The sequence below is a fragment of the Bradysia coprophila genome, unplaced genomic scaffold (assembly GCF_014529535.1).
Source record: "Bradysia coprophila strain Holo2 unplaced genomic scaffold, BU_Bcop_v1 contig_151, whole genome shotgun sequence".
NCBI lineage: Eukaryota > Metazoa > Arthropoda > Insecta > Diptera > Sciaridae > Bradysia > Bradysia coprophila.
This window is the reverse complement of record NW_023503423.1, coordinates 699,750-724,422: the sequence shown is the minus strand read 5'-3', so window position 1 is coordinate 724,422 and position 24,673 is coordinate 699,750. Positions and strand designations below refer to the sequence as shown.

Genomic DNA, 24,673 nt, shown 5'->3' with positions numbered 1-24,673 from the left:
ATTTGACGAAATTCGAAAATTTGACGAAGAAAGTAATTCTATATCTGCCACCATTCAAGAAATATCTCCAAAACTCCAATTAACCCACCCATTTCCAACTTTCGACATTTTTCGCAAATGCCCTTCTTTTCTACTCGTAAAACTCTGAGACTTTGCCGAAGAAAGTAACTCTCTATCTTTCATAACCCAAAAAAATATTAGTCCTTTCATCCTACGCTCGAGTAGCTCAAAATTTGGTCACTCTAATCACTCTAGCTCTAATTATTTTTTTGTTCGAATCGTGTTACGAATACCTTTCATTTGATGGGTCGAACGTCTCTGTAGGTTTCAATACAGCTAAGCTACAGCCGAAAACGCGTTCCCGACCCTCGAAAACCACACTCAGAAACCACTTCGAGGACAATAAAACAAAATTCTGGTTTTTCCTGGGGTAATGGCGTATCACATTTTCAATTTTATGCCCACCCTGAGGTTTCTGCAAAATTTCATGGAGATTGGCTGACTAGTTTCCGAGATCGACCGAGATAGACAGATAGATAGACAGATAGATAGAAACATACAGAGTAAGTTGAAAGATTTTGATTGTTTGGGAAAAGTCAATTTGGTGTATTTTGTATGAAAAGTGCCAATTTCAAAACGATGTATCTCCGGTAATTTTAAAGCTACATAGTCGAGTGATAGCTCGTTTTGCTCGTATTTGAAGCGCGAATAAGATAGAATAGGATTTGTGGTGATACAGGTCAAAGGAAAGAAACTTAAGTTCTCGCCTATATATAGTTGCCGCGTCTCAAAAAAATTTCTTCGTTCTTTTTTTGGAAGTTAGACTGCGTCAAGTCCTCCGCTAACGCTCCGGACATGATGTGAAAAGGTAAAGCGTGTAAGAAGAGGTAATTGATGAAGGTTGATAATTTATTTATCAATAGGTAGTCCGATCACATAGATCGAGCGACGGTGGTTGAGTTAGTTATCACAGAAAGTACTCTGTGGTATATAAAAAACAGTAATCGAGAGTGGTGTGCCTTACACTGATACCAATGTCAAGAGGTGGGAGTTAAAACGAAAATTGAAAAGTAAAGACATTTAGTGATGTGTGCTTTGAATTTTATCAAGGGGAACGAAAAGGAAGGATTAAGGCCTGACTCACAATCGTGCCACAGTCCTCACGTTCAATGTTCTCATGGGAGCGGTCACAGTAGCACGTTTTGGTTACTCAAGTCAAGTCAAGACTGTGTTGCAATTGAGTGCAAATAGCAGAACAGCATTAAGTATTCGAATCAATCTACCAATTTCAAACTGCCTCCTAGAGACCATTGGTGCAAACGAACTGGATAAGAAATGCTGTTCGCATAGGTTCGGCCAGTCGGCCACCAAATGACTAAAAATTCCCGGTAGCCTTTGATTATGTAAATAGTTTATTTGCAAATAAATTAGTGTCTTTGTTTCCATCAATTACATGAGAATATCCTCTTAATTCGATCGAAGTGCTCGCGTCAGTTCTGGCGTGGCGAATTTCGAAAAATCACCATTGGTGGCCCGATACGGTTTCCGCTGAAAATATTCGTCCAACACATTCGACGCTAAGTGTTCCACTCGGTTCTTTATTTCTTGCCGTAAAATTTTTTGCTTGTTCTGATGATCGCTAAGTAGCTTGGAAATGTTGCTGGTTTTCGTTTGTGCGCCAGGAAATTCGGCACCCTTAGCCAGTGACATGATGTAATCCTGCGAATATTTGGTGAACAAAACGAAAATTAGTTTACACGATGGAAACGAGGCGGTTGTGCAGGTGGCATTACGTATTTGACTTTTGCTAAATCCTTTTCCAACTCGATGATTCGATTGTCTTTCGGCTGTGGGACGTAGATTGGAGTTAGGTTGCTCAGCACCTTCTTCATCTCGCTAGCTTGCAGCTTTAGACGCTCGGACCGTTCATCGTTGAAAGCTTTCTTTAAAAGCGCCAATTCTTGTGCGATATATGGAGAACCGGCTGTAATGTCTGCAATGGATAGAAAGAATTGAAAAAAATTTGTTCCTCCGGAATCACCAATTTTGAACTAGTCGTACCGAAAGCGGTAGACGCTTTCAAATCCCCCTTTTTCGTTCCGTACGCCTTCAGTTTCTCCCGTAGCTGACCGCGTTCATTTTCCAGCGAATCAATGTCACACTGCAAATGGTCCATGGTTTCCTCGAACTCTTTTTCCTTCCTATCACGAAACGTTGGTACAATGAATGAGGGTGGGCGTAGAGAAAGCGAAACCTTATAATTTCGAAAACTTACTTCTTCAGCAGCTGCAACGTCTCGTCATATTTACGCTGCAATTTGTCCGTGTTGATCTCATGATCATTCTGCAGCACGGACAGTTTCTTCTCAGCCAGGTCCTTTCGAATTTGCATTTCCGACAGTTCGCTCTGTTTCATCTTAGCTGCCAACTTCAATTGTCTTATTTCGGCCTCGCGATTTTCGAGATTGGCCGTAAGCGTTTTCGTTTCTTCCAATTGCTTTTTGATGAACTGGGCACGCAGAGCTATTGGTGCCGTTGGTTTGCTGATCGTTGATTGCATCGACAATATCTCGTATTCGTTGTCGAGCAAATACTGCGCGAGCTGGGACATTTCCGTGTTGGTTGCACTCAAACATGTCTTCAGATTTTGATTCGGTCCACGATCATCTTGCTCGTACACTTTTTCAAATGAAGCTGACAACAGCTCCAGCAATCGTTCATTGGAAATTGACACGTCCGTTTCTACGGAGAATGCGATAGTGTTAGGATGGTGAAATAGTGCGGTGACACAATTAGTCAAAACATCGTCCATCAGCGCTACTTACCGCCATCCAAGGTAATTGATTGCAGTACGAGCTTCGATGAAATGAATATGGCCGTCATGGCTCTACCAAGTTGTTCGTTCGCTTGTTTGAGATTCGTTAACGTTTTGCTCGACAATCCTGACTTGATGACACTGTCGTCCTGGAAATCAAAGATTAGGCGCTCAGTAAATTGCTATTCCTCAATCAATGCTGTATGTCAATTTAACCTGTGGCAGTCGTCGCTTAATCAACTTCAACTGTTGTTTCATTGTACTGCTCGAATCAACCACATACTGTAGCAGTTGTCCCGACTCGCCAGCCTCATCACCACCCTGCAATTGATTTGTTAGGATAATATGAAATCATAAGACAACGCGACGCGAACCTGTAGCAGCGCCTGCATTGACGCACTGTCTGTGGCTAGAGCGTCACAGCATGCTGTAATCGATGCCGTATAGTCACGAACTAACTGAACTTCATTCGTCAGGTTATCGTTTGCCAGCAACACGGAGTACATGGCGTTGAAGAAGGTCACACATTTCTCGAGATCTGCGGAATGAAAACGGATTGTCGGGTGAGTGTGTCGGTGCCATTCGAAAAGGCATGCTTACTGTCGGTCGATGAATTCTCATCCAACTGATTGGCCTTCAACAGTTCAACAACACCGTCGATAACCTTCTCCTGTGCAATCATTTCCGGCAACGAAGCACCAGCTTTCAGTAGAGTTTCCGGCGTTGAAACGTTCAGGCCGTAAAGGAATTGGTGCATCACCGCTTGTAAATTATGAACGTGGTGCAACAGACGCGATTTGAACGAAAACTCTTGCACGGCGTGACCTTGAACCACCGCATTTCGATCGATAATGTCGACGGTCTGGAAGCGCTCCTTCGCTTGACCGACGATAATTCCTGCTTTGAACACGATCCGTGACACCAGCAAAATTACCAGAACTGCGTCATTGTCACTGCCTCGAGCCAGGAAGGTTTCGGGCATAAATGCCGTCAGTAGTCGGACGTGCTCATTCGACTGTTTCAATTCAATTTGGCGCAGTTGAAGATCAATGGCTCTGGTATGAGCCTTCGATTCGGCAAACACTTGCTTGAAATCGATCGCTTCGGCGATGGCATTTTGTTTGACTGGTTCATTGGTTGCGGCACGATCACGAAGCTCTGCGTTTTGATCATTGAGTTTCTGAACTAATTCTCTAAATTTCACGATGGTCTGGTCGCGATCCAAAATCGTCTCCGTTGCCGCGTCCAATTCTCGGATTACCTGTAATCAATCGGAGTTAGGTTACCGGTTACAGCCAAAATACTCGAAACTTACGTCTCGTTTAGCTGCCAGAGCCATATCTAATTCCTCGCGTAAGTCCAGCTCCAGTTCATGGTTACTTTCGACCAGTTGCTCGTGTACTTCTTCCAACGCTTCCAGCTCGGCAACTTCTTCTTCCAACAGTTTGACCTTTAGAGAATCAAATTTAATAGTCCGTCAGTGTCCTTCGAAATGTATGTTACCTTATCTTCTAATTCCATCTTCTTTTCGCCCAGTTGTTCCACCATTTCCTCAGCACCCAAAGCTGCATCGACCTGTTCTTGCAAATCAACGACTTGCGCCTCTAACTCGTCGATCTGGAAAAAAACAATATTTTTAGCGGCTGGTCACTACTGAGAGGTCACTTTTGTACCTTAGCCGACAGTTTCTTTTTCGTGCGTTGCAATTCGTTCACTTCCGATTTCTTCGTCTCCAACTCTTTAGCGATCTTCTGAATTTCGTGCTTTTCGTGTGCTGAAAGATCACGTAATCGGACCAGAGTGTCTCGTAAACGTGTGTTCTGTTGCTCCAATTGCTTGTATTCGTAGGAGGTAATTCCTTCACCACCGGTTACACTTCCAGCAACGACATCACCTTTGAAAGATTCCATTAAATGCGAAATTAATTGAAAGTATTCTCAGCGGGCCACAAACCTGTTTTGTTTTGCATTTCTGCTTTCAAAATATCCAAATCCAGTTGAAGCTCTTCACACCGTTCCCTACTCGCTTCCAACTCCAATTGCAACGTGTCTGATTTCTCTTCAGCCATTTCCTTGTCCAACGTAATCAATTCCATATTCTCTGCTAATTCGCTCATCTCCTCCACATACTGATCGCGAGCATCAATTGCATCCTTAGTCTCTTGCCGAGAGCGTTGCAGTTCCCTCTGTAGTTGCGACTGCGCATCCATTATTTTCGATTTGAATTCTTGCAATTGCTCGAATTGCGTTTTCATTTTGTCGAATTCCTTGAGACGTTCCTTGTCTTCGCTGCGCCGTTGCCGTATCGTCTCGAGCTTTTCGGTCAAATCAACAATTTGAGATTTTAGCTCTTCAATGTGTTGTTGCTGCTGCAACGCATTCAGTTTGTCTTCCGCCGATATAGCTGGAGAAGTAATGGATTGGCCTGGTGTAAACTGGGGACGTAGCGTTTCAAGGAAACCAGTCTACGGAATTCGGTTAGAAATGTTAGCTGACTTTGTTCGGCATTATTGGTGAGTGCATAAAATGTTACCTCAACGAAAGATTCACGCTTCGACGCCGAACTGTATTCGGGTGGGCTAATTGACGATTTCTTTTCCGTTCGTTCAGATGTTGACGATGACATTGCTGGTGCGGGAACCGAACGTTCCGTATCTGGAGATGCTAGTTGACTGGCCAGTTGACTACGAGAACCAAGAAGACTTTGACGACTACTGGCCAGTGATAATCGTGAACTGTAAGCGAATTAATTGTGTTAGATAAGTTCGTGATTTTCGATGGAAACAGCGTTCGAACCAAAGAAAAAAATCAAGAGGAACAATAAATGCTCTAAGGCGAAACGTGACAGGACAGAATTAATTGTTTAACGCCATGTGTCCATTTCGATTTCCTATTAGTTACAGAATTTACAGCATGCAACAGTCCAATGTACAATATAAGTGCCTACTATTTGTGTAATTCAACGAAATTTGTGAAATTTAACGAAATTTGTGAAATTTAACGAAATTTGTGAAATTTAACGAAATTTGTCAAATTTAACGAAATTTGTCAAATTTAACGAAATTTGTAAAATTTAACGAAATTTGTGAAATTTAACGAAGTTTGTGAAATTTGTAAAATTTGTGAAATTTAACGAAATTTGTGAAATTTGTGAAATTTAACGAAATTTGTGAAATTTGTGAAATTTAACGAAGTTTGTGAAATTTAACGAAATTTGTGAAATTTGTGAAATTTAACGAAATTTGTGAAATTTAACGAAATTTGTGAAATTTAACGAAGTTTGTGAAATTTAACGAAATTTGTGAAATTTAACGAAATTTGTAAAATTTAACGAAATTTGTGAAATTTAACGAAGTTTGTGAAATTTAACGAAATTTGTGAAATTTTACGAAACCCTATTTCATAAATTCCACAAATAATAGGTACTGTACAGTAAATGCAAAAATTATTGAGAGAAACAAAGTGACTTTAATCGAAGCAATAAATAAAATGATAATTGAACTTGGGGTGGGTGAACAGTAAATCTGCACTTAAAAACAAACTTTTCAGAGTTGTTGACCAAATTTTCAAAATAAATCCCTCTTCCGGGTATTATGAGCTAAAGGCAGTGTTTGTAACATCCTGGACGATAGTAACACCAAATTTCCTCGTAACTATTCATGCTAACTAATACAAAAATTTCAGGCTCTGACCGAGGGTTGCCTCTTTTCTTTGACTGAATGTACTAAATAGGAATGTGTCGAAGTGTCACTGAATGAGTTTGAATCGTATTCCGAGAACTAAGTCGAAGCTAAGCATCCCAGAATCACAGAAATCGACGACTAGAAAAACGACGACTTACTGAAGAGACGGCGAGTTCCTGAAAAAGAGTTGAGTAGTCGACGATTCTTCAAGAACTCATCGTTTCTTCAGGACGTCGTCATTTCTTCTCGCCTTTTTAACATTGCGTAAAGGGAATATTCCCTTCTAAGAAAGGGTGAGTTCTTGAAGAATCGACGACTACTCTTCGTTTCTTCAGAAATTCGTTGTTTCTCGTAACGTCGATTTTTCAATGCAATCATCCTAGAGTGGCCGATCCCATTTAGTACCATACTATTTACTGACTCTGTGAGCGTGTTTTTTAACGTTAAAATTTCTCGTGACATCATTATTTTCGAATAGATTAAAGGACTCATGATTTAAATACAAATAGTTTTAAACCGAGAACTTCTACTCTTCCGTTTCAAACAAATAAATACAATGAATAAGCTGACAGCTTTTCCTTTCAAATAACATTTTATAAAATGAATAATTCAAGGAGAACCAATAGACCGACACACTGTGCAAATAGTCTCTTCATAATAACTTAACTACGGCTATTGACATATATCATCTCTGCTGTGGCCCATTATGGTCATGGGCTCTCGTTCAACAAATAAAATCAACTAAAAAGGGACTACGAAAACTAGAAAACAATGTAGTGGCACAAAATGCATGCAAAACCGCAACAACAAAAAAAAAAGTGAAACACAAAACATCGTAAAGGGACTAGGAAACAACGAACGTCGACGATAAAATTGTTAATGAACCTGGAATTCGATGACGTCATAGTTAGATTTTGTTTGACCGAATGCGGCGTTTTCACTGGTGATTTTCTCCTTACACTAAACAAATGAGATGCAGCAATGTAATTGAAAAAATGTTTTTGTTTGTGTGTGTGTGTGTTTCGGTTAGTTTCACTTTTTTCAAAAAATGCACGAAGATAAAAACTTACGTTGTTGGTCGGGTGCTTGCCACCGATCTAACAGATCCGGAGCTAAATGGAACATTGAAATGAATTTTCTTAGTATAGATTGACACAATGAAGCATGATAAGCACGTCGCTATGTAAGAAGCCACATTTACTCGGTAAATTGAGACTGAAATTTATTTGGGGAGAAGAAGACCTGTACGAATCGGTAATGTCAACCATTAGCGTCCAGCTAACTGACTAACAAGACAATTAGCTAGTTTCAGTTTTGTCAAGCCAAAGTGATTGACATTATCCTTCCGCGTCGTAGAGAAACGATCTGATGTCAATTCGATCACATTTTCAGTCTACCATTCGTACAGGTCTAGCAGATTCAAAAATGCAACAGAAAAACCGAAACAATTCTTACGTGCTCAGTCGTGATCTGGTTGTCTTCTCTCCGGATGTGGACATCTCAACGGGATTACCAGCGTCGTCTAATACCACCAGTTGAGTGGGCCGAACGAACATGCCACAGTTTTCGGCACACTAAACAACGAAACAACACAATTATCGCCGTGACAAAACAACATGCGTCAGTGCATTCTTACGGAGAAATAAACAGTCCCTTTGAGTGTACCGTTATTCTTCCCAACCGGTTCGTTCAAAATGACTCCAATCCATTTTCCCGTAGCGAATGTAGTCATTCCGATGAATGCAATTTCGCCAGTAACATTCTTGCCGACGACTTCCACCTTTTGTCCGACTTTTAGATTTTTCTCAGACATGTTAGCACTCGATCTGAAAGTGGTGGAAAAAGACGAAATTATTTCGGGCCGATCAAATAGTTCACTTCGTAGGAACTGCTTTACTCTGTTCAAGCCAGTCAAAATCGAAGGGAGAGGCAGTGAACCTTTTTTTGATTGGTTGATGATGAATGTACGTTAAACCAAACAAATATCACCGACCCGGTGGAACCAATTGAACACGCTTCTCTAATTTTTCACTAAATGTGAATGAATCGTGTGAAAATTCGTGTAGATTTGACAAAAATTCTTAAACGTGAAAACTATGACATCAATTCGAGCAAAAACAAAATTTGAAGTTTGCTTCTTCTTCTTCAATTTCTTTAAAATAGTGATCCGTATCGCCGGAGGTGTTCGCTGTATTCGCAGAGGAAGCTGCGGGAATCTGGTAAAAATTCTTTTTTTGGTGAAATTTGGAAGTTCGTCGATGTTTAGAATCATTTGTTAATGATTCTGTAATTGTGAGCACAGGCAGTCGTTTTCTTCACATACCTTCTTGCTATTAGCTTTAGAGTAGAATTTATCGTCCTCAGGCTGAGGGTTGAACATCTAGATTTTGCAACTACTTCAGCCTGAGGGATGAAGTAGTTGCAAAAGTTCTTTATAAATGGAACCAGAAAACTATTATGGATTTGTATGGAAATGTTATTTATTTGGCTTTTAAGTTACAACTGTGGAGCGATACTGTTGCCGTGAACAACGTGTATATGGCGCCTAGAATTGTGACGCTAGCGCACAGGCTAGTCGTTTTCTTCACATACTTCCTTGCGATTAGCTTTAGAGTAGAATTTATCGTACAAAAGATATGCAAAAGGAATGTAACAGTGATAAATATGATCAACAGATAGATAAACGCATCAAATTCAACTGGTGAAACAAATGCTAGACAACCTACAACTATAATAACAAAAATGCCCAATATAAAGTCCAAAATACCCTTTTCTCATCATCTGCCATTTGTGACGCTTTTCTTTTTGCGTGTTGAAGCTGTCAGCGTCACTCCCACCGATATCAGTTCCTTTGCAAGTGAATTAGGGATGAGCGGGTTGGCCCGAAGATTCAGGTTAGATCAGTAGATACACACATTAAAAACAGCGTAATTCGTGTAATTTTCTAAAATAACATTTTGCTTTCGAGTGAAGGAACACTATTCACTTTGTACCCAATTGTATCATTGTAAAGCTAGGTTAAGCTTCTATCAGGGCATCCACTGATCTAAAAGTTCATCAAAATGTCCGGACTTCGGATGAAAGATTCTTTTTTGTTGTTTTCGAACAATGGTATGAAATCTGTGCGTATCTCCTTGACAATACCTATCCAATTCCAATCCCAATTCCAATTTCCAATTCCTAGCTTAAGTCTGATTTGTTAACTGTACTGTGATCATGATCCGTCGGCTGTATTAGCCGACGCAAAATAAAAGTAACTATCTATCTAATGAGCCCACACACATGTATGTCCATAGCCTGTAGCGGCAGTAATTCACGTATAAAAACACCCTTTTTCGACTTTTGGTGGAAGTTCCCCAGCCAATTAAAGGAATATTAAAATGAAACGACTGCGGTTTTAGACTATTGGGGACAAGGGCTATCTGGGCATGTAAAGAAAGAGTCGCTAAAAAATAGCTCCGACGGAGCCTGGTACAAAATCTTATTTGTCAAATTGTCTTAATGTCAAATTTCATCCACAGACGGCAACTTAGCCTCAACTTTCAGGTTGACGAAAATTTTAACGAAAAATTTACAAAGAACTTTGTTGACGTTTAGGTTATGTTCGGGTTTACAGTTAATTGGAACAAACTTATAGATCAATGTCAAATGAAGATATACAGATGTCAAATAAATTGTCATTTGCATCCAGCTTACCTCAAAGTTCGCAAAAGTTATATGAAATTTGATTTTGAGGTTACCTGGATAAAATTGACAGTTAATATTCTATCATATTAACTGTCAATTTTATCTTGAGAAGAAACCGCTATTTGACAGTGGTCTTCTACATGCCATATTGAATCATAAGCGAGCGATACTCAATACCGACGAACTCTCTAATTTCACAGAAATTTGAATTTTTACCGAATTCCCGCAGCTCACCTGTCATCCGGGTGTCAATCGAGAATGACAAAACATTGAGCGAACAGTCAAACGAAAACAAACAAGGATTCCAAGTTTTGTTTGAATTCTGTAAAGTTCAGTGTTTCAAGATTCACTTCGTTCAGTTTCTTAAGAGTCCATAGTAGAGGATGAAAAAAAAACGTTTTTTCAACATATAAAACCAACATGGACTTTAATTCGTACAATTCCAGCAAAGAAGTTGTTCGTGCTGCCTGCAAGTTCGTCAAAAAAAACATCTCTGTTACATCAAGGCAGACCTATAGCAACTACATGTACATTGTTTACAAAATTAAGGGCCTAAAATCGGACAGTGTGCGCTTGCAAATGTGTACGATAACAGTGTAACGAAATTTGCACGTGCACAGTGTCCGATTATAGGCCTCCTTTATTTTGTCAACAATGTGTACATACATGGTTGCTGGAGCTGCCTTGCTTACATTATATATTGTCTGGTCACCTCTGTATTTTCAATTTTAACATTTTAGGAAATGTGGCTACAGTGGTCATTTGACCTTTCAGTGTCGCAACTTTCTCAAAGTAACCAATCGACAATTAGCATTTTCCTAATTTATGGAAACGCTTTTCAAATTAACCGATTATTTTCAGGTTGATCCGAATAAAGAAATATTGCTGGACGTTAGCAGCACCAGCAGTGATTCGGACACTCAATATTTGACTCCATTGACGGAACTGCGGCAGAAGGAATTGGTGGACAAAAAACGCGAATTGGAAACGGTGAACAAAAAGAAATCGTCGCATAAAAAGTCGAAACGGAAAATGAAGAAGAAAGAGAAATCGAAGAAGCGAAAAGTGTAAGGAATGATTCGATTGCAGGCTAAATGATCATTGATCGCGAGCGTGAATTTTATTTTCGTTTCCAGGTCCGATTCCAGTAGTACAGACTCAGACAGTGAAAGTGATTCGGACAGTTCCGATTCGTCGCGTACGAAGAAAAGACGCAAGACCAAAAGGAAGAAAGACAAAAAGCGTCGTGCTAGGACTGATAGCAGTTCAGCATCAAGCGATTGAGATCTGATCTGAAGTTGAAGCTGATTTTTGTAACGATTTTTAATGCCTTTGTTGCATCATATCATCTCGTTTCATTGGCCGTAGAGTCGGTGAAGCATTTGTCCATCAAAATGAGAAATAAAAAAAATTGAAACTGAAACATCACAAACAACTTTTTGTAAAACACGACGACTGTATCCTATTCAGACTTGGTCAAGTCAAAGCAATACAATACTTTGTCACAGTTATTTTCGATAAGAGTGAGGTGTTCGGAGGCTGGTTCCTAAATTATGGGATGAGAAATGGTTTCTCTGGCGCTTCCTAACTTCCATAGAATCTTTCGATGGATTTGGGTTCGTTTCGACATGAGTGAGGTGTTCCAAGTTTCGTTCCTAAATTTTGGGATGAGAAATGATTCCTCTGGCACTTCCTAACTTCCATCGGATTTTGGTTATTTTTGATATAAGTGAGGTGTTCCAAGGTTGGTTCCTAATTTTGGGATGACAGATGATTTCACTGGGATTTCATAACTTCCATCGGATTTTTCGACGGAATTGGGTTATTTTCGATATAAGTGAGGTGTTCCGAGGTTGGTTCCTAAATTTTGGGATGAGAAATCCTAACTTCCTAACTTCCATCGGATTTTTCCATGGATTTTGGTTATTTTCGACATGAGTGAGGTGTTTCAAGTTTCGTTCCTAAATTTTGGGATGATAGATCATTCCCCTGGCGCTTCCAAACTTCCATAGGATCTTTCGATGGATTTGGGTTCGTTTCGACATGAGTGAGGTGTTCCAAGTTTCGTTCCTAAATTTTGGGATGAGAAGTGATTCCTCTGGCACTTCCTAACTTCCATCGGATTTTTCCATGGTCTTTGGTTATTTTCGATATAAGTGAGGTGTTCCAAGATTGGTTTCTAGATTTTGGAATTCAGACTGATTTCTCTAGAATTTTTTAATTTTAATAAGGTTTTGTGATGTTGTCGACATACTTACAAAAGTTTTGATATCAATTAAAAAACCCATAAACCCGTAAATGTGACGCAAGTCCTTTATCTTACTTACAAAATAACTGATATCACTAAGGGTGCCGCGTGTTTTATCAACAAAAAATTGACCCAAAATTTGTGAAAGAAAATTTTCCAAAAAGAAATTTGCGTCACAAGTGGCAGATGTTGAGGAAAATGGTTAAAAAATGTACTGAAAGAATTGAAACGTAAGAAAACCGAATCACAATACCGCCTTCCCAGCGTTGTGCTACTTTGCTTCAGGTGGAACGATTATTGCGCTATTAAGAAACCGAATTTCTTTCCCTGCTCGAACTGAACAATTACTCGACAATTAATTGGTCTCAAAGCTTACGCGCCTTAGGCTGCAATAGACAAAGAAAAATGCAAATTTTCTCACGTAAAATAATTTAATTTCTTCTGTCTAATGATAGTTCCAACAAAAATTAAACAGATTCTCACGGTGCGATTAATTACGGTAAATTGGTTGGCCCGATGGCTTTCGGGCTTTGTTTTTCGCCAAAGCACTCAGACTAATTCGTTCGCCGTTCGGAAATACCATAGCATTTTCTTGATAATCGACTCCTGGCAGTTCATCGTCCTCTTCCAAATCTCTTTTATTTGGGTCGCATTGAATGCCCGTTTCGTAGGTGTATTCGCGTTTCATGCCATCCGGATCAACATAGCCGTATCGTCCTCTAAATAAATTCCGACATAAAGCCATAGAAACCAGTGAAATATCATCTCAATTCAATCAAACCTTGTTACACAATCAATCCCAATGATTTCTTCCTTGTACGATCCATCGTCATTTTCAAAGCCCCAAGTTATGCTACCATCTTCATTTTCTTCACGATACTTTCTTAGAATTTGTGCAACCGGTTTCTTTTCTTTTTCCTGCGATTACGATGGAACACGTTTAATCACACCTTTCCGTTTTTAAAAGTCTGTTCTTCCTCATTTTCATTTCTTTACACTAACGGCAACGAAATAACTTACTTGGTTCTGTTGATGTTCTCCTGATGTCCTGGGTCTAATATATTCTTGCTGTACACGTCTAACAGGCTGCTGCGGTTTCTGTTCATCTTCGAATTGTGGTCGGGGCTCTCGGAAGGCAGGTCGACGATACTAAAATATGTTCACTCTCTATTAGAACAAACGTTAGACATAGGTCAACTATATTTAGTCATACGGTTTGTTTCGCTGGAGATTCTGGTATCGATGGCTGTCTATCCGGGACGAATGAAAACAATTGCTCTTGATGTGGTTGTGGCTGTGCTGGCTGCGAGCGTTGTATTGGACTGGGTCGGTCTTGTGAACTGAATCTAGGTATGGTAGCTGGTGGTTCTGAAAATTGATCGTGTGATTGATGGTACCCGAGCGACTGTGGCTGTTGTACGATGTGAGGTATAAATGACTGTTCTTCCTCTGGTTCTTCATTGACCGGCTTTGCCTCGTCCAAGCTTCGTTGAAGTGTTGGTATTGCGTTTAAATGCTGTTGCTCTTGTTGTTTCGGGTGTGGTGGACGTCTAATTCGTACAAGTGGAGGCCCGGATGGTATCGGACTCGCAAATTGTGCGGCACGAATAGGAACAGGAACTGCACCTAATGGAATCGCTCCTGGTATATTAATTCGTGGTGGTAATGGGCCGTCTTGTGACATCACAGTAGTCAGACAAAGAGTCGCCAAAGTACAAAAAACCTGTCAATGGTAGGAGGCTCTATTTTAGTTATCTTTAAAGTTGATTTAATAAAATGAAAGTAACCAACCCATTTTTTGGGTTTAATGGTTTTATGGATTAGAATAACCATCAATCACGTCATCTTTAAAAATGGTGTGTACTAAGAGTTTGTTCTCATCAATTGCCTTGTTATACCAAACCGTTGATCAGAGGTTTGGTATAACTTTCCCTTCGGCTAACTATTAACCTGTTACAGACAGCAAGCATATGACCAGTATTGTTATCATATACATCCTCGATCAAAGTATTTTTAATCTGTTGATTTCAAATCTTGTACTTCAATTTTTTTAACATATACACTATATAAAGGACCATATTACCCAGAGCTTGTAATTATTTTTGTCATCGTTATCGATAACAGATGAACAGTCTGTCGTATTGGCTTAAGAGAACAGAATAGAACTGACCGCCATAACATCACTAAACACTTTATTATAATCAATAATAGCATTCGTCAAAGCACAATTCCGGGGCAGTAATGTGCACCAGATCATTTCGTCGGGTTGGCCTTGAATGAATGCCAGAACTCATCACAATAGTGAAGTTGTGCTTCTTAGATGAACTCACTAAATTGTGAATCAGAGTAACTCTCTCAAGGAACGCCAGTTTTTCCAAAGGGAGAACACTACTACTGTAGAGATAAGTTGATGGTGTGAGCCTTGGTAGTTGAAACAACGCCTTTAAGCATCCATTCTGTACTCTTTGCAGCTCTTCCAATTTCGATTTATTTCCTTCTCCATAAAGTGGAAGCATGTACAGTAAATGACTCTGTACATACGCAAAGTATATGGACTTCCGGCGTTCCATTGGAATAAATCTACCGTTGCGCAACATTAATGGAATGAATGGCCGTATCATCTTTTTAACGTGATCAACGTGGCGACTGAATGAGAGAGACTCATCAAATACTAGTCCAAGATACTTGTAAGTTCTTACACGTTCAACAGAGGACCCGTCAATATGAATGTCAAAGTTTTGTATCAATCTGGCGCGTCCAAACGTCCTACCAACATTCATCGTAAGCACATTTCTCAAAAGCCACTTATTCAGTATATCATCGCATCCCTTTGCATCGTAGCCTTCAGTTGCTCAGCGGAATCACAGCTGTAATGTAAAACTGCATCATCGGCATACAAAAGAATCTGACAAGCGAACGCCACAGTGATCAGATCATTCAGGTACAGAATGAAATGTAGAGGACCAAGTTTCGAGCCTTGGGCAACACCAACATTGATTTGGGGTAGGGTAATCTCGCACACCACACAAATTCATGGTGTGCGAGATTCACCTCTAAGTGGTGAATCTCGCACAGTCATGACTTTTCGTTACATGTCGTAAAAGGACGCATACTATGATCGCGTGTGCGAGATTCCCCGACACCATTGATTTTCCTTGCATTACTTGTATCGTCTTTAAGCCGAGTGGAAGGGCATCTAATTTGAAGGTAACTGGCCATGAGCTTAGTTGCATTGTCAGAAAGTCCTATTCTCCGAAGCTTACGTGATAATCTCACAGTGTCGACCGTATCGATGGCCTTTTTCAAGTCGACGAAAAGACAAGCGACATACTTTTGCTTCTTCATGTTAAATCTTAAAAAATTCACCAATTGAAGGGCAGCACTCAAGCAACTAGAATGTTTAATAAATCCGAACTGTGTAAGAATAGTACATTGCTATGTAAGGGAAGTAATTTGATATTTCGTATCCAGATGAGTATAAGCATTCCAGGGCTTCAGCGCGAGATACTATTGCTCATCGTGATACGAGAAATCAAATTATGTCCCGAGTGTAGTATAGTAGGATGCAGGGAAACTCCACTTTACCTCGCTAGTAAGGTAGATCTAGCATTACTTCAATCTGTTGGAAAATACTTAGTCTTTAGACTTAAAACATTCGATAAGCAATGCTTATAGGTGTAAAGTTCAAAAAAACAAAATAGAAAATGCATCAGCTCAACTCGTTAAGTAAGGAGACTGGATTTATTTTTTATTTATTTATTACGCAACACGTTCTGACTGCATTCCTTCAATTCCATTTTTACTTTTAGAATGATAGTACAACATTTCGAGTTAAATGTGAAATCATTTCAATCCGTAGGCAGTAATATATAGGTATGAACCGAACCAGTTCAACATGAAATTTAATAATTGATTTGATCGTAAAGATTTTTTCTTAAATTTTCTCTGCATGGTTATGGCTAATAACGTCTCGTTAAATGTTCATTGGGATCATGTTATTCATGATGAAAGACTGGTAGTCGCTATTATGTGTCTTGACCCACAAACTTAATGGCACGTCCATTTTTTTTGTAATTTTTTTTTTTTTTTAAATCGTTATACTGCGCTTTGCGATCATATAACACTGCCTTTTGTATTTGCAATTGGTAAGGTTAAAAAAACAGGATCGAATTGATATTTTAATTTCAAGTATAGTTGATTGCATAATGTGAAGGTCGTTTGTTGAAACACATGATCTGAACATGAATGGTAAATTTAACAATTGCGTTGCGGATAAGCTCTACCAAAAAAAAAATCAATCAGCAAAATGAATTTGAAATTAATCTAAAACCAATTGAAGTGTCACCGTGTTAAAAATATGAAAATGATATTCGCACATTGTACGCATAGCCACTTTATCATACTTTATTTGCACGAAATTCGAATAGCCAAAGTATTATAAAGAGCCTGTATCCTCTAGACAAATGTCATAAGGTATTTGGTTGAATTCTGCTGCATGCATCCCTATTATATACGTATTGTGTTAGGAACAGGGTCTCTTAAACTGAACTGTTTCGGGAAACCTTTAGAATTTTTTAGATTTTTTTTAGATTTTTTATGAATTTGCAAGAATTCTTTAAAATTAAAATTAAAGCATTTTTTGGAATTTGTAAGAGGGATTTTTTTGAAGGTGGATCAAGCTTCGTCGGAGCTATTTTTAGCTTCCACCAAAAGTCGAGAAAGGGTGTTTTTTGTCCGTGACTTACTGCCGCTACAGGCCATGGACATATGTGTTCATTGGATAGGTATTGTCCAGGAGATACGGGGTAAGCAGAGATATCTTGCATGTCCTGTACCACAGTTCGAAAATCACAAAAATATTGTGTCAGTGAAAGGCTGTCGATTTTGATGAGCTTTAACAGAAAATATCTCGCTCTTGGCGAATGTTTATGTTTAGATCAGTGGACAGACATCAAAAAACAGCATAATTTGTGTATTTTTCTAAAATTAATATTTTTCTTTTTAGCGAATGAGCACCATTCACTTTGTCCCCAAAAAAAAGCATCCTGAACTTGCCAGTTCTATAGCAAGTGGGATGTCATTGTAAAGGTAGGTTAAATCTCTATCAGGGCATCCACTGATCTAAACATAAACATTCGCCAGGTTCGATGTATCACCGACGGAACCTAGTCCGCTTTCAAAAAGAAGTCCGTCTAAGAATTTAAAGAGAGATTTTTGTGGACACTTCATTTGTCAAAAAAGAAAGAAAATTAACAAATCAAATGTTATTGATAAAAGTTAGAATTGCAATGCTACTATCAGCAAACCAACGCCAGGCAAATCAATTATTATTTGTTATCTGGTAACCGATCGCTCATAGCAGACATTTCAATTTGAAAGTTTGGTAGTTGTTGGTAGTTGTACCCCCGAAATATTTAGCAGCAAAGATGTTTCTTACTCGATAGATGCACACCGACTGATAAAATTATTGGACCTGCTGGTCTATTTATAAATCGAGTATTTGGTAGTTGACTACCAAAGTGGTAGTTGACTACCAAAGTGGTAGTTGACTACCAAAGTGGTAGTTGACTACCAAAGTGGTAGTTGACTACCAAAGTGGTAGTTGACTACCAAAGTGGTAGTTGACTACCAAAGTGGTAGTTGACTACAAAAGTGGTAGTTGACTACAAAAGTGGTAGTTGACTACAAAAGTGGTAGTTGACTACCAAAGTGGTAGTTGACTACCAAAGTGGTAGTTGACTACCAAAGTGGTAGTTGACTACCAAAGTGGTAGTTGACTACCAAAGTGGTAGTTGACTACCAAAGTGGTAGTTGACTACCAAAGTGGTAGTTGACTACCAAAGTGGTAGTTGACTACCAAAGTGGTAGTTGACTACCAAAGTGGTAGTTGACTACCAAAGTGGTAGTTGACTACCAAAGTGGTAGTTGACTACCAAACTAATAGGGATGAATACCAAGCTAGTACTAAACAGAAATAAAAAAAAAAATTAAAAAGACCTCACCAAGCTTCAGCCGGTCTATTCTTGTTGAATTAATTCTTAAAAATTCTCAAATTTAAGAAATTTAAGAATTTATCTTTTTTCAAATGGTTTAGGCAAGGTGTTTGATTCAATCTTACTGAATTCATCATTAAACAAATTGCATAAGTACGCGGTGTTTGGTTTGATCTAATTGAATTTATCCATTCACAAAATGCCAATATAAGAGACAGTCCTATCCTTAAACGACTAACACTTTGTCATTGCTGCTATTACATTTGAATTAACAATTACTCGAAAAATAGACTTTGTATTAAGTCCACTGTACAACCCCATATTAGTGGTACATTTCACTTCATAAAAATTCGTTGTTCTCGAGTTATCACAGATTTAAAGCTACGGGCTACACTAAAAAAAGTAGGCATTAATTTATAGCGTTATAAGAGATTATTCGAACATTGAGCGAAGAAGAAAAGACAATCAACGCGAAATAATTAAATATTTGATTGAGAAAGTTCCGTCCGAATTCGGCCCTTTTTGCCTCATTTCTTTCATTTCCCTTCCCCTTCAATAATGCGGACCCCATTGTTACATGACCCTTACGGTAACACAGCAAATAGCTTGTGTAAATTGTAACTGTACTGTATACAAGACCACCTTTTCACATCCATTTTACATATTACAATTTTGCATAAATCGAGCCATTAACACACAAGACAACTTTTGGATTATCTTAATAGCCATTATTGCGAATGTTATTGCAAGTGAACAAAAATAACTTTCAATTTCAAAGATATCGGAGAAATTTATTAAAAATTGATATACATCGTTCGTTATAGATAATAATGACGTCAGGTTGCCAATCATTCATCTATATAACGAAGGTAACGATTTTTATGTTTTTCTTTTCTTTTAATGCTGTTTCATATGTTGAAAGTTTAATCCGAGATGATACGTGCATCTTTGAACAAAACATAATTTTATCGATTCAAATTTCTATTGTATCCAAACACTGTTGAACGAATCAATCGTTGGTTTCGATTTCCGGTATTGTACTGATCAGACTGTGATTGTGATTGTGAGTAAATTCACAAACGTAGCTGCAAAGCGTATTACATTTCTACGGGGTGGGAAGAGTGAACCATTTTTCTTTTTCTGTGTAATTACGGTTCTTATTCATTCAGACCGTTGTTAGGATTAATGTTGAAGAGATTTTTTTAATCTTTCACTGGCTGCTATCGTAATAAAATAATTATTGAATCTATTACTTCTCTTCGCCAAAGTCACTTCAACATGTAAATGGCCTGATTGTTATTAGGTGTCTTTATCGTTAGATTTACTTTTCAATATAAGGAAAGAATTCCCTTCGGAATATAATTTTTGTTTGTATTGTATTCGCGTATACACAAAAACTTGAGTTGATAACGCGCATTTATAGTTGACCAGTGCAATACACAGCTTAAGAGCGCTCACCCCTTGGCAAATTTTTAGCCTACATTTGTGCGCAAAAATATTCAATTTTTGATGATTTCTCTGAACCAAGATCTTTTTTTGAAAAAGTAAAACCATTAAAGCATGCAAAATGTGTTACTTTTAAAGGAAAAATTGGTTTGTGAGTCAAAACTTTACGTACTAGGAGAAAACATTGCAAAATGTGTAATTTACACATTTTGCAAATGTTTCTCCAAATAAGATAAGTTATCAACCACAAACCAATTTTTCCTTTAAAAGTAACACATTTGCGTGCTTTAATGGTTTTACTTTTTCAAAAAAAGATTTTGGTTCAGAGAAATCATCAAAAAACGAATATTTTTGCCAAGGGGTGAGCGCTCTTAAATTCTTTTAACCTTCGTTTATATCGATATTTTGTTCATTTATTTTGATATTTTGATGAGCTGAGTGCTTAACATTCGATTCAACCACATATAATTGATGACTACGTCATCTGGCTGTTGAAAATTCAACAAATGTAGATACATTGCACTTCGTATCTATAGAAGAATCAACCCAGATCGCATATATTCATGAAGGTTTGAAAAAACTTTCATTTGTTCACGTTCAAACATATGTGCAAACTTTTGCTTTCATTCATTTTTTGTTTATTTAATGATTCATTTAGTGTCCTATTATCTTGTTCCGTAATGTCGTCATAACGACCACCATGAAATCATTTTTCTTGACAAATCTTGCAGTTCATCATTTTTGGTTCTTCTTCTTCTTCTTCTTTTTCAGCCTGTTTCTATCCACTGCTGGATGTAGGCCTCTCCAACTTCTTTCCATTTCGTACGATCCATTGCCATTTGCTGCCAGTTTGTACCTGCAATATTCTTAATTCCGTTTGTCCATCTCTCTGGTGGTCTACCTATAGCTCGTCTTTTATATGGTCGCCAGTTCATGATCTTTTTGGTCCAACGTTCGTCTGTCCTTCTTGCAATATGTCCCGCCCAGCTCCATTTCAGAGATGCTATTCTTTCCATGACATCAACGACCCTGGTTTGTTGTCGAATCCATTGATTCGTCATTCTGTCTCTGAGTGTTATTCCAAGCATACTCCGTTCCATGGCTCTTTGTGTCACTCTCAATTTATCTTCGGATGCTTTTGTTAAAGTTAACGTTTCCGCTCCATAAGTGAGCACTGGAAGGACACAAGTGTCGAAAACTTTGCGTTTCAGACTATTATTCATTTTGCTTTTGAAAATTAGTCTGAGTTTTCCGAACGCTGCCCATGCAAGACCAATCCTACGTCTTATTTCTGCAGTTTGGTTGTCCAGACCTAACTTCAGTTTATGTCCTAGATATACATAGCTGTCGACTCGTTCAATGACAGTGTCACCAATTTTGATTTCTCTATCGTCCCCGATGTTGGTCATGAGTTTTGTTTTCGATAAGTTCATCTTGAGGCCAACTTTGCTCGCCTCTTCACTTAACTGTTGTAGCATAAGCTGAGCCTGACCTAGATTCGCTGCTATCGGTACAATGTCATCAGCGAAGCGGAGATTGCTCAGGTACTCTCCATTTATCTTTAATCCCATTTTACTCCAGTTTAACTTCCTAAAAATACTCTGCAGAATCGCCGTGAATAATTTCGGTGAAATGGTGTCACCCTGCCTTACACCTCGGCCAATTCTGAATTTCTCCGTGCTCTTATGAAGTTTTATACATGAAGTAGCATTTTTGTACACATATCGAATTGTGTTGGAGTACCTTGAGTCTACTCTACATTCGTCTAATGCGTCCAATATCGACCATGTTTCCACTGAATCGAAAGCTTTTTCGAAGTCTATGAATAGCAAGACTATGTCGATGTTGTATTCACGACACTTCTCAATAAGCGTTCTCATCACCTGCAAATGGTCGTTTGTGCTGAAACCAGATCTGAAAGCAGCTTGTTCAACAGGTTGGTAGAAGTCGAACTTGTTAGTGTTCCTCTTCGTAATGATTTTCATAAACAACTTGTAGAGTGTTGACAATAGGCTTATGGGTCGGTAATTTTCCAGCTTTGTTATGTCTCCTTTTTTATGCAGCAATGTAATTACCGCATTTTCCCAGGCTTCTGGTACTTCTTCCCATTGGAGACATTGATTAAACAAAGCCGTGATTGCCTTTAATAATGAGTCTCCACCTAGTTTAATGGCTTCCACTGGAACACCATCTTCTCCGGGAGACTTTTTGTTTTTCATCTCGGCTACTGCAGCTTTGACTTCATCAACAGTTATGTCGGGCATATCCTCCGATCCCACGTTTCTTATTATTCAGTCTGGTTGATTTGTTAAAAATCATCAAGAAAAATCGCCAGAATGTGAAGGCACGACAAGAAAAATGACCAAAGTGTGAAGAAACGCCATGAAGACAGATTTTTAGTTCTTTATGTTTCTTGGAGTTTCTTCACATTCCTGGCGGTTTTTCTTGTTGATTTAACAAATTAACCACAAATGATGAATTCGTTCGGAATGGAAGAGAATTGGGGAGCAGTGTATAGAAACAGACTGGAAAAGTGTGAAAAAACGCTACGAAGAATCGCCAGAGTGTGAAGAAACGCCAAAGTGAAAGAATACTTTTTTGATTGCTGAATCAGAAAAAACGTCAAGATCGAACAAGACGTTTGCGGTTTTTTCCGTAAACGGATAGGTTCCGTAGGATTGAACAAAATCCCTTTCTGTTACCTTTCGTGAAGGGATCGAACAAAACGCCTTTACGTTATCTTTCGTAAACGGATCAATTCCCTTAGAAATTATGTTTCTCGGCGTTTCTTCACACTCTGGCGATTTTTCTTGGCGATTTAACAAATCAGCAAACAATGATGAATTGCTGAGAAACGATAGCAGAGTGTGAATAAACGTCAATAAAGCATACTGTTATTTTAGGAAAACAGATAAATTAAGGAATTTTCGGGATTTTAATTCTTCTAGTAGAATAGGCCCTGAAGCATACTCTTGTCATAACATCAAACTTTGTAGCTTCACAAAGAATCGACATTCTACTGACAAATAAGAGCAAATAAAACTAAAAATAGCTATTTGTTTTTGGCCAGAGCGAAGCGAGAGAGCTTCAATTTCGAGTTGGAAACAGAAAACATCGGTTCAGTATACCATTTTTGAAAATTTAGGTAAATTTCGAAAAATGCAGGGTAATTTCGAGAATTAACGAAATATTTGCAAATATTGGGCCCTGCCTTATTTCAACCAAATTCAACTAATGTTGAATGTCGACATCAGCTCTCGGCACATTTTTTATGGTCTCTCTCTTTTTTAAAAAATAACATTTCGTAGCTATGTCTAAGCATAAAACTAAAGTCTTAAAGCACAAAGACAAGAGACAAGAGAAACAAAAACAAACTGATGTAAGCATCGTATTATGTACGTACCAACAGTACAAGCATGTACAATGAATTTATTAATTTTTTTTTTCTTCAGATAAATGAAAGTGAAATACATGTCCGAAGGCGGTTATTTTGTGATTATTTCTTTTTGTAGCAACAAGACTTATGGTTGCACATTGGCAATTATTTATAACTTTTATTATAAATATGTAACACACACATATCATGATGGAAAAAAAATCCAAATCGAGTTTCATCGACTTATTTTTTACCAATTTAATCTTTCGTAGACGGAATACAAGAACAAATCATTAGGATAGCTATCAGATCAATTTCTTGATTTGATCTAATTGATTTCGACAGACTGCAACAAATCTTTCACTTCATTTGTTGATATATTCCGATATAAAATGACGTTAACCAAAGTGCATAAACACTTTTAGTAGTCGTCGAGAACAGGATTACATAGCCGTTCGGAAAAATGTTAAAATTCGAAGAATATTTTTGTAATTTCGAAAATTTACTAACCACAAATCCATTGAACGTAATCATTTCTCTTCGTTAAATATATCACAATTTTCACTCAATAATTCCTTTCAATCAATTGCAATTTAACCACCCACAACACCATAAAAATGCATGCACACACTCTGGTGGTATATAATTTATGTTGTGAGACAACACCGCGAAAAAAAAACTTCGCTCTTGGAATAACGCGGTAAATATATTTACTTAAACAAAGTCTCCGTCATCTAAACGTTGTCTACTTATACTGTTGAGCCCCACTGTTATTTTAATGCAATTTTATAGGTAACTTGTTGCTGAATTGGCATTGCGATGTTTTTACCTAAAAGTAACATATCGGACCCATTTCTTATTTCAACTTAATATTTATTACGAAAAGACGTGCAAGTGGCGCAAATATTTCCGTATTATGCCCGCACAGTAGTTTTTTTTCGCGGTAGTAAGCGGGCGTGACGCAAGTCCACTACCAAAAAAGTTTTTTTTAGTGACGGCGGGACATATTTACAGCAACCTATGGACTCCCCAGTTGGATTCAATGACGCTAAACCTACATATTCGTATCTGATGGTAATCGACACATTTCAAAATTTATTTCTATCATGTCCGGAGCGATAGCGGAGGACTTGACGCAGTCTAACTTCCAAAAAAAGAACGAAGAAATTTTTTTGAGACGCGGCAACTATATACAGCCGAACATTTCAGTTTCTACCCTTTGGTTTATATCACCACAAAACATATTCTCGCTTCAAATACGAGCAAAACAAGCTATCACTCGACTATGTAGGTTTAAAATTGCCGGAGATACATCGTTTTGAAATTGGTCACTTTTCATACAAAATACACCAAATTGACTTTTCCCAAACAATCAAAATCTTTCAACTTACTCTGTATGTTTCTGTCTATCTATCTGTCTATCTATC

At 38.3% G+C, this 24,673-nt stretch overlaps 3 protein-coding genes across 7 annotated transcripts; 1 reads left to right on the top strand and 2 right to left on the bottom strand.

Annotated features, from left to right (window-relative positions):
- Positions 1-1,389: 1,389 nt before the first annotated feature.
- On the bottom strand, positions 1,390-8,632 carry LOC119074297 (dynactin subunit 1). 5 transcript variants are annotated; one of them, XM_037180316.1, is made up of 19 exons: positions 8,394-8,632; positions 8,133-8,322; positions 7,952-8,070; positions 7,567-7,608; positions 7,382-7,456; positions 5,347-5,548; positions 4,768-5,278; positions 4,488-4,708; positions 4,318-4,431; positions 4,130-4,264; positions 3,626-4,075; positions 3,415-3,532; positions 3,189-3,352; positions 3,031-3,135; positions 2,825-2,963; positions 2,276-2,741; positions 2,062-2,201; positions 1,794-1,993; positions 1,390-1,719 (listed from the first exon to the last, which is right to left on the bottom strand). In XM_037180316.1, the coding sequence occupies exons 2-19, from the start codon at positions 8,307-8,309 to the stop codon at positions 1,468-1,470; spliced, it is 3,630 nt and encodes a 1,209-aa protein (XP_037036211.1). In that variant the 5' UTR covers positions 8,310-8,322; positions 8,394-8,632; the 3' UTR covers positions 1,390-1,467. The 5 variants fall into 5 exon arrangements, with proteins under 5 accessions (XP_037036211.1, XP_037036208.1, XP_037036209.1 ...); XM_037180313.1 differs by having other exon boundaries at positions 3,415-4,075; positions 8,394-8,631; XM_037180314.1 differs by having other exon boundaries at positions 3,415-4,075; positions 8,435-8,631.
- Positions 8,633-10,436: 1,804 nt separating this feature from the next.
- Positions 10,437-11,609, top strand: LOC119074296 (protein SREK1IP1-like). Its single transcript, XM_037180312.1, has 4 exons — positions 10,437-10,656; positions 10,924-10,975; positions 11,045-11,250; positions 11,320-11,609. The coding sequence occupies exons 1-4, from the start codon at positions 10,604-10,606 to the stop codon at positions 11,465-11,467; spliced, it is 459 nt and encodes a 152-aa protein (XP_037036207.1). The 5' UTR covers positions 10,437-10,603; the 3' UTR covers positions 11,468-11,609.
- A 1,234-nt stretch (positions 11,610-12,843) lies between these two features.
- On the bottom strand, positions 12,844-23,969 carry LOC119074295 (AP2-associated protein kinase 1). The gene is made up of 5 exons (XM_037180311.1): positions 23,757-23,969; positions 13,645-14,154; positions 13,452-13,580; positions 13,213-13,349; positions 12,844-13,150 (listed from the first exon to the last, which is right to left on the bottom strand). The coding sequence occupies exons 1-5, from the start codon at positions 23,778-23,780 to the stop codon at positions 12,922-12,924; spliced, it is 1,029 nt and encodes a 342-aa protein (XP_037036206.1). The 5' UTR covers positions 23,781-23,969; the 3' UTR covers positions 12,844-12,921.
- Positions 23,970-24,673: the final 704 nt, after the last annotated feature.